The following is a 17,463-nucleotide window of genomic DNA, read 5'->3' as shown; positions in this document are numbered from 1 at the left end:
AGGTAAGCGAAGGGAAGCCAGAGATGAGTTTATTTGGCAATACCTTTGCACATTGCAGCGCTCTAGTTTCACTCCAAACCACCCAGGTGAAATAAAAAAGTTTTTGCCCTTTATATTGGCCATTGCGAGAAAGTAAGCAACTTGGCTGTTTTTTTTTTTTGTTTTTTTTTTTTTTTTTTTTTTGCTTACGCTGGAATACAAATTTATGAGCAACCAAAGCGTAATCAAGACTCTGAAACAATGCGAAAAAAGAAAAGAAGGTGGATTTGTTAACTTGGTTAACTGCTGCAATTCCCGCATGATGTGCCAGTAGTAGACGAGGCAGCAATGAAACTTGCGAAGAAAACTTTTTGCTGCAGCTGAGAGGAATGGTAAAAAAAGAAGAGGAGGATGAGGAGAAACAACAACACGACGCCCCCAAGAATGCATTAAAATAACAAGATAATAACAATACAAGACTTGCAGTTGCAGACGTGACTTTAGTTCAGACTTCTATCAAATTGCTTGCAAGGCAGGTCTTTCTGTTCAAAATCGAACGGTGTCGTTGGTATCGAGTCGAAGGCCTCCAAGTCGAGAACTGGAAAATGCTTCCACATATCATTGTACAAGTTCTCGTAGAGTGCGATGATGACCCGATTGGAGGTGATGACCACATTCTCGAAGTTGTTGCCAGTGCCCAGTTTGGTCCAGTTGAGCGAACCATTCAGCACGTAGCCCCTGCGGTACCACAGCCGGTGGTGCCAGCGCCGCTGCTGCTGGTCCAGCTCGAACACGCGCTGCTCCCCATCGATGATGCAGAACTTGTTATGCAGTATCACGTCCGGCGGAGAACGGCGCGCCGGAATCCCGGCAGCCACCAACTGCTTCACCACTGAGCCCTGCGCAAAGATCATCTGCGAGTCGGTGATCAGGCGTACCTGAATGCCCCTCAGCCGCGCGGCATTGATGGCGCTGTAGAACGAGCTGTGTGAGATTGTCAGCATTGCGATGTCAATGGAGACCTTCGCCCGGTCCATGTACATAACGATTCGTTCCACGCGGCACATTTCGCAGAACGGCTTGGGACAATTGTGCGATATGTGGCGAGAGATTTGACGATGCCTTAGGGGCAGCTCATTAAAGAGCACCACATCCGTGTCATCGGGCTCGTTGTAGACCAGCAGCCAGAACCTGTACAGGCCGTACTCCAAGCAGCGAATCAATTGAGATAAACACGTCCTGGGCAAGCGCTTTAACAAGACCGAGACCCGAATACAGCTGAAATGGAAAATACTCCTGATATACGATGATAAATAAATATATATAATTATTGCCTTACAAAGCAAACATTGTCGGCGAAATTTATGTCGAGCGGTCGTTAAACAGCGAGCTTGAAGGGATGCAAACTTATGTTATCGATAAGTCATAGTTATCGGTGTTATATGTACATACACAAATGTGCATGTAAATATATTTAAATTTACATATACATACATACATTCATGTTACACGTGGCTCTAGAGTCGACTAAAAAATTTACATACATATATAGACACATCTCTATATATGTATGTATGTACGATTGCAGATTTTACGACTACCAAAAATCATGAAATCTTTTGCCCAATTAGCACCTCAGCATTTCCTATGTACATATATTAAACAAATGCCCATAAGTTGACAATCAGATGTATTTAATATCCCATATCAGCTATTTTCAGTAAAATCATGAATATGAAGAGTATTATCATCAGCTGCACAATTTCTAACGCCTCGAACAGCACATCGTTGACTCCGAGGAAGTCCGGCTGCTGCTGGGGGTCGCAGCGCACGTAGATGCAGGCCTTGTTGCCTTTGAGGACGATGCGAGCTTTCTGGCGCTTTACTTTCAGCAGGATCGCAGTGCCAGAGGATTCCGGATTGGCAGTATTAACGACTGGAGTAGGTTCTTCAATATCAATAACCTCCATTTTCTTTTTAAGTGACGACAGACCAAACTTCTTTACCGCTCAACCACCCAATTCCAAATGAAACGATGTTAATAAAACGAGACGAGTCAATGATATCGATAATTCAATTTCCTCGGGCTGCAGCTTACAAATATAAGGCACACGGAAACAATGGAATGAAACGAAATAATTAGAAAAACTAAACAAATCAAAACTGAAATTGATTTTGGAAATTCAGCAAATGCAAATGCATTAACTAGATATTTTCATGGGATGCGTTGGCTTTTACGAAAACCCTCTTCAAACTTCAAAAGTGACATTTTTGGATCAGATGATGATGATGATGATAATGGTGATGATGATGGTGATGGTGATGACTGCATACCGCAAGCTGCTGTAGACAATTTCCTGCTTTTCCCATTGCTGCTGCAGCCAAATGGCACGATTTTCCCCAGATGCCGAAAATTGCAACTAATTTCAGGCGATGGCAGTGCCAAATCAGTTGCTCTGAAAACTTTACGCAGACCCAGACACAGATACAGACAGAGACAGAGCACCGAGCGAGTCCCACACACTCGCAGATCTCATTTCAGAAACTTTAAAATTAGTTAAGTTACGCTCTGCTCAGATACCAATAAAGCTGCCCCCAGAAGTGAACAAACATATTTATATACTTATGGCTAAAGAGACTGGCTCACACTTATGTGCCTTTCGGTCCTGGGTTTGGGTTAGTGTTTGGGCTCAGGCCTGGGTCTGGGTCTGGGTTCTTTTGAATGTATATAATTGGAACAACTTTGGTTGGTTCTTCACGCTTTGATGTGGCCTCGGCAGTGCGGCATATCCAAAGTTTTAGTTAAACTTGATCAAACTTTCAATTAAATTAGCAGACACGTTGCTCCAGATGCCATACGAAAAACTTGCCAAGCCACACATTTTCTAATAGATGTTAATTATTTTTCTGGAGCGAGCGGCCGGGCTTAGCTTGCTCTTTAAAATACTTTTCATTTTCTGGGCTACAAGTGAAAGTAGATTTCACCAATTTCGCGCTGCGCACAAGCCCATAGGAGCAAAGGACAATTTGTGTCCTTTAGCTGTGCAAAGTACATGGGAAAAAGGGGAAAGCACAAAGCATCAACTAAATGCAAACAGTCAGCTTTAGCGTTCACAGAAAAAAAGAAGAAAACTTTGTTGCTTTTCTCGTTGTTATTCTTTTCTTCATTCGCTTTCTATTTTTACTTTTTGCTTTGGCTTTTTTGCCCCTTTGCCTTAACTCGCTCTTCACCCCCACTATTTCCACTTGCTGGTTAGATGGTTTTAGCCAAAGCACTGCAGTGCCAAAGAATTTAAGAGCCAGACTGGGGGCGGATGCCGTCGGGGCAATGCGGCAGCTCGCAGCAAAATACTTAAGTTTTAACCCAAATTGTTGCCAACAAAGCGGTTTGTCTAACATTCTTTCAAGAAAATTTTACGAAAAAGTGTTTGCCACAAACACACTCCCACCCACATCCACACATAAATAAAAAAATAATAATAGGAGATGGAGGAAGTAGAAATACACGCATAAAGCTGCTTCTGCCCCAGGAGTAAACATGGCCCATAACTTAAGAGCCAAAGAGCAGCCCGACAAAAATCTGGGGTATCGAAACAATAGGCGTATCTAGAAGATGTATGGGATGAAAGGTGGAAATAAAAATATGCCAGATAGGAGAGCTTAAAAAAAAGCTGAATAAAGTTAACAATAATATAGGAATATGCGAAGTATTTACATCTATTTGATATAGGCCGTTGCGTGTTATCGAAAATGTGATGCTAAAGCACATCCGAAAACCAAAGTGGAATAAATGGAAACTCAATCATGGCTCTTCACTTCGATAAGACATGTACTGGCAAGCGAAGCTATAATATTTATGTGTGCATCCAAATGAATTAATTAAAGAAAAAATGAAAGGACATGAGTTGCAATATGATATAGATATGCTTAAAAAATATAGAAAAATGGTAAATACTGAAAACATGTTAATATTAGTTTCAGCATGTTATCGAAAATGTGATGATGCGAATAATACTAAAAGTTGGAGCTGAAAGTCTTTAAATTTAAAAGCCAAAGATCATCTAAGGTTATTAAGCAAAGCTATGTATTTGTATTATAAATACAAAGTTGAATAGATCTAGATTTAAAAAATAAACAAACAAGAAATAATGAAAGCATTTTAATATTGAGTTTTCGATAACCTCAAAGCATAGCTAATATGAAATTAAATCATGAATATGAATTAATTTCATAATAATGAATATATATTAATTAATATAAAATTAAATAAAGCTAAAATTAATATAACAAAATAAAATATTGAAATCATTTCGGCATTAATACGAGCGAGTTATCGAAAGTGTGAAGCTAAAGCACAGCTAAAAGTTTAGCTCGACGATTCATCGAACTTTATCATTTTCTCAAGCATTAGAGACAAAGAGAAATAAGAATGTTATATATTACTTTATTTAATAAATTAAATTAACTTATCACTTTATTTAATAAATTAAATTAAATTAATGAGTATAAAATGTGAATTAGTTGATATAGATTCTATCGTGTTATCGAAAGTATGAAGCTAAAGCACAGCTAATAATTCGGGGGAACGAATGGAAACAGAAACAATATCGTTAATTTGAAGGTAAGAGTATTCAAGCTTCTTACGAATAATTCATTCATTTCTATTATAGCCCCGCTGCGCATCCACTCTGTTCCATTAGCCGCAGGCAAAAAACAATTGAAGTGCACTCGGCACTCGGCAACTGCCCGCGCAACGAACTTTTTCCACTGGCCGAAAATGCAATTGTAATGAATTACTTTTGGCAAATGAAGCACTTCAAGAGAAAGTTTGAACAGCTTTAAGCTGCTCGCCCGTGGTTGGCCAATTGAAATGAGCTCCTCGAGTGGAGTCATCGAACTGGCCTCAGTGCATAAGTAAACGATATAAAACGTCCGACAAAAAAAAAAACAAGAAAAGAGAAGGCAACTGTAACTTATATTGCGGTCTGGCGCTAGTCTGCGGCTGTCTGGCTGCCAGCGACATGCTGACCTTAAAAACTTGACGTGTTCAAATGTTGCAAAACAACTCAAGGGCTTTCGACTCGAGGACTTTTTCTGTTCGACCCCATGATGCATCCTATGCAGCTCTGTCTAACACCCACACACACGCATGGATCTCAGTTTGACGCACATGAAGTGCCGCACTTGAAATATGTATTTTTTTTTTTGCCCCCTCAAGCTATACTGAGGGCTAAAGCGAGAGAGATAGAGTAAGAGAGGGTGAGCAGGGAGAGGGGCAGGTGTGGAAAATGTGTTTTGACAAGTGTCACTTATGCGTAGCCAGTATGAAATATGCAAACCTGTCAGCTTTACACGACCGCCTCGTCTCGCCTCGCCTCGCCTCCTCTCATCTAACACCCGCCTTCCATGACTGCTGTGGTTGCAATTGAGCAAGCGGCACACGCGTTGGGATCAGGATGGAGTGCATAGAGATGCGCTCTTTCGAGTGTGCATAAAAAATGAAAGAGAATGTAATTAATTTGTAATAAGCACTGCAAAGCTCAATAAAAAAAAAGAGGGAATCGTGTTTGACAATTTCAGCATAAAGAAGAGCATTAAAAGCTGTGCGCCGTGTGAAAGGAAATGCCAGAAAGAATTATGAATTCAATAAACTACAGAAACTAGTGAAGAGGCGGATTAATGAAACGAATCGTACAACGAGTTTGGGATCTAGTTTGTCCTCGAAACTTTAACTAGATTTGTCATTCGCTCGGGCCTTGGAGCCTCCTGCTTCCTGCTCGCCTGATTGCCCCATAAATTATAATGCTGCAGAGGCGCCAAGATAATGTTAGTTAACATTTAATATGCGAACCTTTTGCGTGCTTAAAATTTACAAATGGACACAAAAGCCGTTGACCGCTGGGACGTTGTCTATAAATATTAAACCAGCGCGTCGAAACGGGACCCGAGCAGCCAAAGCATATTCAATATATTTGATCTAAATTTAAGAGCACTGGATTCCCAGCGGCCAGTCGAGCAGCCTCAACTGGAGGCGTCGCACGCGGCGTATACGTAATGCGCTATTAATATTTAAGCCACGTTAAAGAAGTTTCAGCTGCGCCTTAAAGAGCCCTCTCCCATTGCCAGCTCCAGTCCCAATCCCAGAGCTCGACTCATTTGTCAGTGTTAAAACTTTTGGCAGTGGGCTCCCCTATTAATTAGCATTTAACCGCGTTTCTTTGACTGCGAATGGAGTGGAAATGGGGTGGAATGAAAACAAAAGAAATAATTGCACAATTGTTGCAGGCATCAATTGGCAAACAAACAAATTCGCTCCAGGTGTCCGAGTTGCATGTGGAGCAATGCATAAATTGCCATTGCCTTGGAATTGCTGGGGAAATGTTAGCAGTTGTAGCCTATATCGAAACACAGTCCAAACATTCCCCAGCTTGGCTCGGATTTGCATAATAACACCTTTCGGCTGGCAGCTGCTGTCCTCGTTGCAAGTCAAATGCAATTTGCCGCATAGCTACCGGGTTGTTCACACCTCGCACTTGGGCCGGGCTCGCAGAGGGCTCAAATGCGTAAGAATTACGGCACAGACTTGAAAGTAAATGGGATGAGGTAACTTTTAACCATAAGCCAGGCAATATTGTGGCCGGGCTTTGCTGTGTCTCTTTGTGCCTTTTCTTTCATTTGGCTGTTTTTTGCTTTCAGTAAATTGCAAATTGCAAATCAAAGGGGCCCCAATTGAGAGCAGGCCTGAAACGCTTAAAAGCAATTACGAATTCCGGCTGTCATTTTGCTGGCGAACCGGAAGTCATTATCATGGCAAACAAAGCGCAACAGAGACGGTAGCCGCGCCACAGCCAACCACAGCTACAACAACAACAACAACAACAACAACAACAACAACAGGGCAAACACACCATTACATGAAGCATTTTGCGCCTTTGCGACAACCTGGGCCAACTCCGGCTTCGACTACAAGTTTGCCCTCATTATCGAGTTAATTATGTGCGTGTGTGTGCCTCAAATGTGTGTGTGTGCGTGCGTGTGTGTGCGTCTGACCAAAGGTAATTACAACTAAGCTTCCATTGTGCTGGGCAGCCTCTGCAGCTTGTCAATGATGTTCCCTGCCCGCCATTGAGTTTTACACCTTCGCCTCATTGTAATTAATTCGCAAGGCGACTGACTGCCCTAATGATGTGGTCTGCTCTATACGGTAATGAATATCCCAGCCAGAACGAGCACACAGCCCACCCCCGCACCGCCCAACTGATTAAGTATTAACCATTTGCAAATACATCAAAGTGTCCTTAAAGTCGCAACGTAAGCCACTGATATATTATTCTATGTTCTCTCTAACTCGACAGGCCGAATCTTGCGACAATTTAATTGAGATTTTTATCGGACTGTCCTTGCTTAATATATTTCGATAAGATTATCGAAATAGTAGTAAAAAAAGATACAGTTAGTTTACTTTCTATTCCCATTCAATGAATTTGATTTATAGAAATATAATATAAATAAGCATTGCATATTATTATATAAAGTTGTAGGCAAGAATCACATTTAAATAAATTCTACTTTTACTTAAATCAGAGCTTTCATTCTGTCTGTCTTTGCTCTGTGTACTTCCCATTCTCCTATTCATTTTGTTAATATTATAATACGAATAATCCTTGCTTATATTTTAAATAGTAATAAAAAAAAAAAAAAAGAAGCCTTTATCCTTCTATCTGTTTCCATTCAATGAAGACTCAATTGACATTTTATACAAAATAATAATGATTGCATATTATTAAAAAATAGGAATAAATTGAGAAGCATATTTAGAGATTTTTTTATTCGATATTTACCTCCATACTACGTATGGTTATTAATATCTTATAAAATTAATGAAAGCATAGCATGAGTAATAAAACAAGAAACATTATTAAATAGCTCTTAATTCTACTTATATTTTCCTAATTATTTTTAAGCATTTTATTTTGTGCTCTGTTTGCTTAGTTTTACATCTTTAATTTATTCATATCTTACAAAAATCAATCAATATAGCTATCAATATAGAATGAGTAATAAAACAAGATACAGATTTACAAATTTTGTTTTTAATTCGTCGCTTATTTACATACTTATCTGAAGAGTTTGACTTCTGTTTGAAGTATTTTAAATCGCACTTACTGACATTCTGTCTCGCACTCTTCTCTTCTGTCTGTCTCTCTCTGACACTCTGTCTCTCTCTTTCTCTCGGCATTTGCCTTTCATTATCAAAGACCCAACTCAATGCTTATCCTGAAGGTTAATTACATTTATCCAAACGCAACTGACCCCGCAGGACATTGACTTAATTTCCCCAGCGCTTTTTTTTCGTCTTCTGTGTTTTTTTCTCTTTTTCGTTCGTCCTTATTTCTGTCTGTTTTTTTTTTGTGTGCTTTTTAATTTTTTAATGCCTAAAAAATACAGCAGCAAGCAGCAGCAGGAGTCGGAGCAGCAGTAGCAGGAGCCGGAGCCGCAGCACAGAGCCAAATGGGCCTGTAAAGCGCTTCCAGCGATTTCGGCGATTTTCAGTACATTTTTTTCTTGGAGTCCTCTTTCTTGTTCAGTTGTTTTTTATTTTTCACTGGATTGTGTTGTGCTCGTTCAAGCGCCTAAATGGTAATTAAAAATTGTTGCATTGCCGCTCGAATGCGTCTGATATTTATGTAGTTTGGCGCTTTTGTAATTTGCGTTCGTTTTCTTATTCGCTTTTATATGGCTTCCTTATTATTATTTCCATCCTCTTTCCCTCTTTTTTTTAGAAACAATTTCACAGGACGCGCTGAGAGAGAGACAGAGAAGCTTGCTGGCTGCACTTTCTTATTAAATCTCAATTAAGGTATGGAAAATTAGAGTAGTTAAACTTTATTGGCATTTCTTCTTCAGTTTTCCATTGGCGTAGCTAAATAAAAAAAATTGCTGGGATGCTCAAGAGCTCGTCAAGTTTTCCGTAGAAATTCCAATTTTTTGCCTCCATCTTAAAGCGAAACATGCTAAATGCAGCAGCAATAGTTTACTTTATTTTCACATTTTTAAGAAAAAAAAAAAAAAAAACTGAGAAGAATGGAAAATCCTTGCCTGAACTAACCAAAGCCTCTCACGTAGCGCTCGACACTTGGGTCTGTGTAGTCGTTTTTTATTTCCTGTTTCTATTTCCATTTTTATTTTATTCTGTTCGTTTTTTGAGCAGCTAAATTGCCAAAATCGAATGCACTGCCAAATAAATTTTGATTTTGACAGCAATATTCGGGGAAAATGCCAACTTTTGTGAGGCGTCAGCACGTTCCGAACCAGGGCGAAACGTGCAGGTGGCAGAGCACAAAAGCTGTGCCTGTCTGCCTGACGAAGTTGTCGCCAAATCCTTTCTCTGTTCCACTCGCGGCTACTGCTGTTGCTGTTGGTGGTGCTGGCCTTGTTGGTGCTGCTGTGTTAAGTGTTGAGGCCAAAAGCATCCCAAAATCCGCCACAGTTGCAAGCTGTGCTCTGGCCAGGGACAGCGACTGGGACTGGGACAGGGACTGGGCCTAATCCTAATCCTGCTGCACGCAATGGATGGCACTGGCGCAGTTACAGCAGCTGCAAAGACAGCCGTATCGTGTTATGAAACATGGCACAAAGTTAAGTTCGCTTCGTCTCTACCCTGTGCATAACGCAGCGAAGGGGTATGCCGAAATCGAAGCTAGCGAAATGCGGAATATTTATCTGTTGTTAACAAGCTGCAAATAAAGGATCTCGTTAGATTACGAACTAGGTCAGCGTAGAGCTTTGGCTCAGGATGCCACAGGATGCCACTGGATACCACTGGATATCACAGGAGACCACAGAATACCCCACAGCCCAGTCCCATGGCGACTTTCAAAGCATTCCAACTTGTTTTTGTCTCTCTGCATGTTGCGCTTTCACATAAAAACCAACGCCAAATCCTCTGCGCTTCCCTTTTCGCTGTGAGCTCGCTTTCTCTCCGTATGTATGGGTGTGTGTGTGTGCGTGTGGAGTGGCCCATTCAGTCGTTGCAAGCTTAAATATTTAATTTTATTACGTCAGAAGGCGAGCGCAGCGGATTCAAACAGATAAATGCTTACTCAGAGAGATCAGCCCGCAGTACATAGTGCGCTCAGCTTTGAGCTCTGCGCGTCCAAAGAGAAGAGATGAAAAGGATGCGCCTATAAGGCTATACATGCACACACACACACACACACACGCACACAGACTCGCATGCCCCATTGCAGCGGGCTGACTGAGAGGAAACCCTTTGCATATTGGAACTATGCCAGGTTGCTTTCAGGCTTCAAGTGGCACTCGGCTCTAAGCTGAAAATTGGCAGCATAATTATGTGATTTAAATGGCAGCTGTTGCTCAACAGCTATTCAAGCGAATTACGAATTACGAATTACGAATTAAGCCTTGGCAAGTTTATTCAAGACGTGGATGACGTGGAGCCATTTGAACACAGTTTATAAGTTTATATATTGTATATGTATATATGCTGCACTCAAACCAAACATCTTTCAAACCACGCTCTGTGCAGAGCTGAAGCGTTCTTAGTTTGCTTTCTGTTGTCTGCTGAAGGGCTCCGGCTTAGATGCTTTAGCCACACAGACGAGAAACCACGACCACATCCGCAGGATATTGCAAGCAGCTGGCAAACGGATGATGCTCGACATACGTGGAGCAGCTGCTTCTAGTCTTCCCGACTTCTCAAGCGACGACCTGTCGGTTATTTGTTGAATTCAATTAGAGCAGCTGTTGGCTGAGCAGCCATGGAGCCCGGGCCGGGCCTCCGCTCGTAATTAGTGTGGGCGTTGCCCCAGCCCCAGCGGCAGTCCCGGCCCCACCCACAAATTGAAGTCTCACGCAAGCCACAGGACACGAAAAATTGCAAATGCTCGACGTCTCGATGACGTTGTACGAATTCCTTTGGGGCGCCGGCAATAATTTCGTCAATGTTATTGTTTGGTTTTCTCTATAAATACGAACTCCAAGTGGGCTGCCATACAGCAGCGATATTGATATATGAGCCCCAGTCATGCAATGCGGCAAATGATAAACAGTAACGCCTTCCATAACAGCTACAAAACAATTGAAGTTAGTGATGAGTGAGTGAGCTAGGGAGTGAGAGAGAGGGAATGAGAGAGAGAGAGAGAGAGAGAGAGAGAGAGAGAGAACGAGTGGGGTATTCAATAACCTGGTATCAAGAGTATATAACTAAGCAGCTGTAAGCTGTTCTTGAAATACCCTAAACTCATTGAAAATTGGCAAATAGGGGTGCATTGGTTTTGTTAAACTACATGTAACAGGCAGAAGATGAGGCAAGATATGCCACTAATTAGAATAATCAAGTAGAGGATCTATCGATCTCAGAGCTCCAGATGTTTGTAGGTCCCTTTATTAACTTATTCCTGGCATATCTTTGAGATCAGAATCTAACAATGTTGCATATTTCATTTCTTCAGAAATGAAATTTAACGGGCAAATTATAAGCTCATAAATTATATTATCTTATGCTATATCTTTATGCCTGATTTAGAGTTTTCAAGGTATTTCCATAAAGAAAAAAAAAATTAAAATTATGCAATGAACTTTGGATATCATACGCATAAGTCCTGGATTCCACGCCGGATTTGTAACGAGTTTCTTTTTACGTTTCTATTTCTTACATAAATGAAATTTGAGTGGAAGAAATGCAACCTCTGAAATTATATTATCTTATGCTGAATCTTTATGCTAGATTAAGCAATGTACATATATTGAATAATGATGTTCATACGTGGCTCAGGGTATCTCATATTCGGGCAACTCGGTTAGAGCTTTCACATTTGTTTGATAAAGAAACATATGCCATCGGAACAATGTAGAGGCAGTTTCGAGACTAAGCTACCGTTGAGCGCTTTCTAGTCTATAGAGTCCACAGCTAAACAGTCGTCAGAGGCAGCTCGAACAGAGTCAGCAATGGCTAGTCAAACAAGTTACGATTACGCAAATCTAACAGAGCAAATCAAAGGTGGTAAATATGGTGCATAGGTAAAGGGCAGAGCTAACAGATAATCCCCGCAGCAAACACCACAAGCAGCTCCTCAGCGGAGAACAACTCGAGGTACACGTTCATGGTGGCCATTGCGACCGTTACGTGGCTGCTGCTCAGTTGCATAAGTGAGTTGTTCGCAGTGCAAGTTGCAAGGACTTGGCTTAAGGGATGAAGCTCACTCTCTCTCACTCTCTTTCTATTTCCTTGGCGCAGGTGCATTCATCTACTGCTGCAATTATTGGGAACTGCTGAAGCCCGCGCCGCGAAGAGCGACAGCGGATGAGTCGGAGCTGTCGGAGGAGCAGTCGGAGCTGGAGCAGCAGAGCATGCTGCTAACACAGGTCAGCGAGGTGAGCAGCACCTGAGGACTGGGGATTTTGGCACGGAAGCGCCGGGAAGGTCACAGCAGCGGCAGCACAATGCGAAAACAAAATAAATAAGCCGAGGACGACAAAAGGCAGCGGAGGAAGAGGAGGAGCAGCAGCTGCTGGCGATCAGCTTCAAGGCAATATGGCGACGTGCAGCTTCCATTTCCGTTTCCGTAAACTTAATTCCACACACACAAACACACACACACACACAAAGAGAGAGAAAGAGAAACACACGGAGTAAAAAATCAGCATGTGCTGCTGTTTCCCTTTCTGTGTGTTTTCGTCTTTGCGTTTTGCACTGTTCAGTTTCTCTTTTCAATTTCGCTTGCTTTTTGCGCTTTGGGCCAAAAAATATTTTATTACGGCAGCAGCTAGAGTGAAGTAGAATATACATACATTTTGGGGCTGGCCTTTCATTCCTTTGGCAACACGAAAATAGCGTCTTTTATGCAAATTCACAATGAAAGCCGGGTGCGAGGGTGAGCTAACACGACTTCCGCTGCCTAACTGGCTTAATTTGGAGAGGAAAGCACAGAGTAACAAAAATTAAAAGCCAGCTCCCCCAAAAAAAAAGTTGGCAAGTTAAAGTCCCCCTCTTGATGAAAGAGTTGAGCTGAGCCGAGTGGAAGAGCTACAACTCCGTTGGGTCTTATGTAATTTTGAAATTTTGAATATTATATGGACTAATGGGCGAGCAAGTAGCGTCGCCAGTCAACAGCTAACCAATTCTATTATCTCGGGCACAAATCATGCCAGCCAGCACGTCAAACAAGCCGGAAGAGCTAATGCCTGCTGGCAGGGTTTGTTTGTTTGTGCAACGCCAGAAAGTTTGGCAAACTTTTTTGGCAGCTTTTGTTTAAATTAATAAAACAACAGACAATTTAACGCACTTTGTCGTACAAACAAACTAAAATTAACTAAATTTTGCAGAGCAACGGCAGCAAAAACATTAAGCAAACAGCCAAAAAGTATGCTTTAACTTTGCGCATTACATAAATTCACACACACACACACATGTAGGGTAATAGAGAGAGAGAGAGAGAGAGAGAGAGAGAGCACAAAGCCAAGCGGGAGAAGGACTAGACTAGGAGTGAATGGAGTGGCGCACACTAGAGAAAGAGCCATAACATTTATCATGACCACTTAAGGATGCTTAAAATACACGAGAAGAGCACGCACCGAGCCTTCTCAGATGGGAGGGGTGGGGCGGGGGGACTGTGCTTGGGGGTAACCTACAAAGTAACCAACAAGCAGCAATAACAACAACAATACGCTTTGTTAAATCAATTTGATAAACTGTCAATAATGCGCCATAATTTAATGTGCTCCCCCAAGACCGGCAGCCCAATCCAACAAGGACAACAGGGCGGAAGCCACCCTGAAGTTGTTGTCAGATCCGCTCTGGCTGTTGTCATACGCAATTATGATGAGCTTGGGGCTCATCCACATCCACTGACAGCTGCCCTATTAGCACTTTGTAAAGCAAAGACAAATTTTTGGTTTGCCGGACAAGCGAAATGTTTGATTTTGAAAAGATATCACCAAGATGAGCGGGCAAAGAGGCCAACGAGATGGAGAAGGAGAAGAAGCAGCAACTTGAGCCATAGCTTCGCTGGACAAAAGTGTCATAAAGCAAAGACTCGTAAGCAGATGGAGCCGAATAGGGCGGGTGATAACAATGGAAAGCAGCGAAAATGGTGAGAATGATGACAACGACAAGAAAGTGTGAGCACTTTGACTAGAAGTGGGGCAGAGAAAGATAGAGAGAGAGGGAGAGTGAGAGAGAGGGGAAGAGCTGGGTCTGTGCGTGCGTGCTCTGAATCCTTTTGTGCCATTTTGGGGGGCTGTTGGAAACGACCTTCATAAAACAAACACGCCGATAATGAGAGGCAGTCGATGTGACGTTTGGTGCCATCGCAGGGGGCTGCGCCGCAGATAGAGATAGAGGCAGAGAGACAGAGAGAGAGAGAGAGAGAGATAGCGGGACTGAGCTGGGCTGGGCACCTTTGCGAGTGGAAGATGGCGTCGGAAATGGAAACGGAAGCGGAAGCGGAAACGCACATTCGGTGCCAGGCGCCATTTTGCCCGCTGCTAATGTGAAGAGTTTTCGGGCACTGAAACTGCGCCCTCGAGTTGCCCGGGAGTGCAACTAACTAGGCGATAATCGACATTTGATTTGGTGCGGCTGAAACTTTCAACAGCGTGCCATAGAAAAAGGCCACCCGAAGAGCTTAGCTGGGTCTTGCGAAATCGACGAATGCTGACAATACGTGACACCCATGGAGCCCGCACTCCCCGTTATGTTCCCACAGTCTGCCCGGAATAAAGGCATTTGAATTATTTAGCACTCATTTAAGTGCAGGGAACAATTTGTTTTACTCTTGCTGGGGGGAATAAATAAAGCTTCATCTTGCATGCGGTCACACTCAAAATATTTGACAAATATTGGAAAATATTTGGATTATGCTTTTGCCAAGCAATATTTCCATATTACATCCGAGCAGGAAATGACTCCTGACTCCGGAATGCACTCAATATTTTTAAATATTTGCCTGCATCTTGGTGAGGGGGGAGTGGGGTGGCTCGTGCAATTGCTTCACGTAACACCTTTTGACTTTCTGCACAGCTGCACTCGAGAGTCATTTGTCATTTGGCTTTGTGTCTGGCACACACACGTGCCTCACCTGGTGGGCGTGGCTGGCTAAGGACGTGGCCGTGACGGACTCGCCATTGTCAAGGCGTCTTGCAGCAAGCAAACAAACAAACAAACAAGAAAATCATCAACAACAGAATCAGCAGCGAACGTGTAGAAGGGTTTTTTCTCGCCGCCTGAAGAGCTTGATCTGGGGGAGGGGTGGGGGGCGTGTCGCCTCTTGAGACGCAGCCAAATGCGCGCGAACGTGTTTGATATGCACTTCACTTGCCATAGGCTTAATTATTGGCCCGGAAGGAGGCTGCAATATACACATACATACATATATTTATATATGTACGTGTGAGGTCTGTTCCGCCAAATAAATATTTGAGATACAACTTAAATTCGTTGGCAATACGGCAGATATAGTCTCGGCTCTGGGCCAACAACTTCAGCGGATTACAGCAGAGGCTCGAGGCAAAGCTGACGGAATTTTCAATGAAACTGAAAGTCGGAACAGCCTTAATAAGTAAGTAACTTAGAGCATGTTGTCAATTTATGCACGGCAAGGACAACATTGGGGGAATGACAAATGAATATCGGATTAGTTCTGAGCTGTTGTCTTCCACTCAATTGTCATTAGGGCTGCTGTGCTCTGCGCGTTGTTTTCATTTCATTTCCAGTCGCCTTTTATGCAACAAGCAAGTCCTTGTTTCAGCTGCGCAGAGGACGCCTGCCGAGGCACGCAAGGACTGCTGCTTAACAAGGACGTCTCCTCCTTTTGGCATGGCTGCTTCACAGCGAAGAGCCCCGCCAAAGTGGGCTCGGACAGGATGATCTCGACGGCGGTGCTCAGCGACAACATGGCAACGGCAACGCGTTGTCGATCGCCATGGTGTCCTGCAACAAAGCATTGCTGCTCCAGCAACAACCATAACGACTTCTGTGTAGCAACGACACACCGGCTCCAAGCGACTGTGCAGTTGGCAATGGCTTCACCTTGCTCGATTTGGTGCCATTGTCTAACACGTTTGAGCCGCAGCACGTTGTACAACGTCATTCCCCTCAAAGAGCAGCACAACAACTTCTGTGGTAATTCCCAGTCGTCGTTGCATTACCCCTGCCCTGCGCCCCACACTCGAGCTGAGCGTGATGGGGACTCCTGTATGGGGAGCTGCCACCCCCATAAGCTGCTTGTAATAGTAACATCAGTTTAATTTGCTCCTCCCAAATGAATTCCAGCTGCTAGCAGACCTACAAAACTGGAACATGATGCACAAGAACTAATAATGTATTTTAATATGTAACTCAAATACAAATATATATATATATATATATATATATATATATATATATATATACATATTATAAGTAGAACACTCAGATGTAGGATAGTGTTTGTTATTTTTGGCATTCAGTTTCAATTATAATTTAAATTTTGCTGTGCCTGAGATCTAATCGATTCGTCCTGGAAACGTGATATTTAGTTATTCACATTGAATTATGAAATACATTTCAGAGTTCAGAGTTTATTCTCTCTTCTGCTACGATAAATTAGTTTTTATGATACATCCAGGAGTTTCGGAAAAGAATGAAATTGGGAAAAATTTTATTGCAAAGAGAAAACCATTAAAAATATTGTAATATATTTAAACCTTTAGACTAAATAGTGTGTAAAATTTGCATTATATCAAATTTATTATAATCATTATAAATAATAAATAAAAAGAAGAGTAATCATTTGAATAATTGTAAATTTGAGGTAGTATACACCAAAACATTTAATTGAAAAAAAAAAAAAAAAAAAAAAAAAAAAAAAAAAAAAATTAAAAATAACTAAATATACATACTTATTTGATGTCAAAGTGTTTCAGAGGGAAAGTAATTGAATGAAAATTTGGTATACATAGATGCAGATTGAATTTATTATAATGGAAAGTGTATTTTTAAAATTAGTTAGAATTGTCATTAAGGACTCTTTTCAATAATATTTATCATAGTGGGCATAAATGGAACAACTATTTCCTTGATGACTCCAATTTGAAATGTATAAATTAGGTAACACACACACAGGCAAAATAAATGCAAAATATAGTCTCATTAGAAAAGCTAATTACAATATTGCTTGGAGTAAGTATTCATACCAGTTTGGGAAGAAGAGGAAATGCTGCACGGCTACGACAAACCTAAAGTCGAATGCAATGTCTGCTGATGACAGACCCGGAAGCTTATTGATATAACTATGCAGACAACCTGCTTTCATTTTTTGTGATCTAATAAATATCCGCATACATCAAAGTCTATTTTCGAGCATTCGTAACAAGATTGTGCTATAATGTGCGTGTGCGAGTGTGTGTGTATGTAGGCGCTTTGAAGTGCTGCTGGCAACTGTTGCCAAAGTTTTGCCAGCCAAAGTTCCGCCGTGTTCGCAT

General features: G+C 41.8%; 2 protein-coding genes across 2 annotated transcripts; one reads left to right on the top strand and one right to left on the bottom strand.

Annotated features, from left to right (window-relative positions):
* Window positions 1–459: 459 nt before the first annotated feature.
* On the bottom strand, window positions 460–1,426 carry LOC26528166 (mitochondrial cardiolipin hydrolase). Its single transcript, XM_015164400.3, has 2 exons — window positions 1,319–1,426; window positions 460–1,257 (listed from the first exon to the last, which is right to left on the bottom strand). Exons 1-2 carry the CDS (start codon window positions 1,327–1,329, stop codon window positions 480–482), a joined length of 789 nt encoding a protein of 262 aa, XP_015019886.1. The 5' UTR covers window positions 1,330–1,426; the 3' UTR covers window positions 460–479.
* Window positions 1,427–11,890: 10,464 nt separating this feature from the next.
* Window positions 11,891–12,667, top strand: LOC6580763. The gene is made up of 3 exons (XM_002006530.4): window positions 11,891–12,001; window positions 12,055–12,150; window positions 12,239–12,667. The coding sequence occupies exons 1-3, from the start codon at window positions 11,950–11,952 to the stop codon at window positions 12,388–12,390; spliced, it is 300 nt and encodes a 99-aa protein (XP_002006566.2). The 5' UTR covers window positions 11,891–11,949; the 3' UTR covers window positions 12,391–12,667.
* The last annotated feature ends 4,796 nt before the right edge of the window (window positions 12,668–17,463 follow it).

This window comes from Drosophila mojavensis, unplaced genomic scaffold (assembly GCF_018153725.1).
Source record: "Drosophila mojavensis isolate 15081-1352.22 unplaced genomic scaffold, ASM1815372v1 contig_81, whole genome shotgun sequence".
NCBI classification, from domain to species: domain Eukaryota; kingdom Metazoa; phylum Arthropoda; class Insecta; order Diptera; family Drosophilidae; genus Drosophila; species Drosophila mojavensis.
Note: the sequence above shows the minus strand (reverse complement) of the source record. Positions and strands in the feature narration are given on the sequence as shown.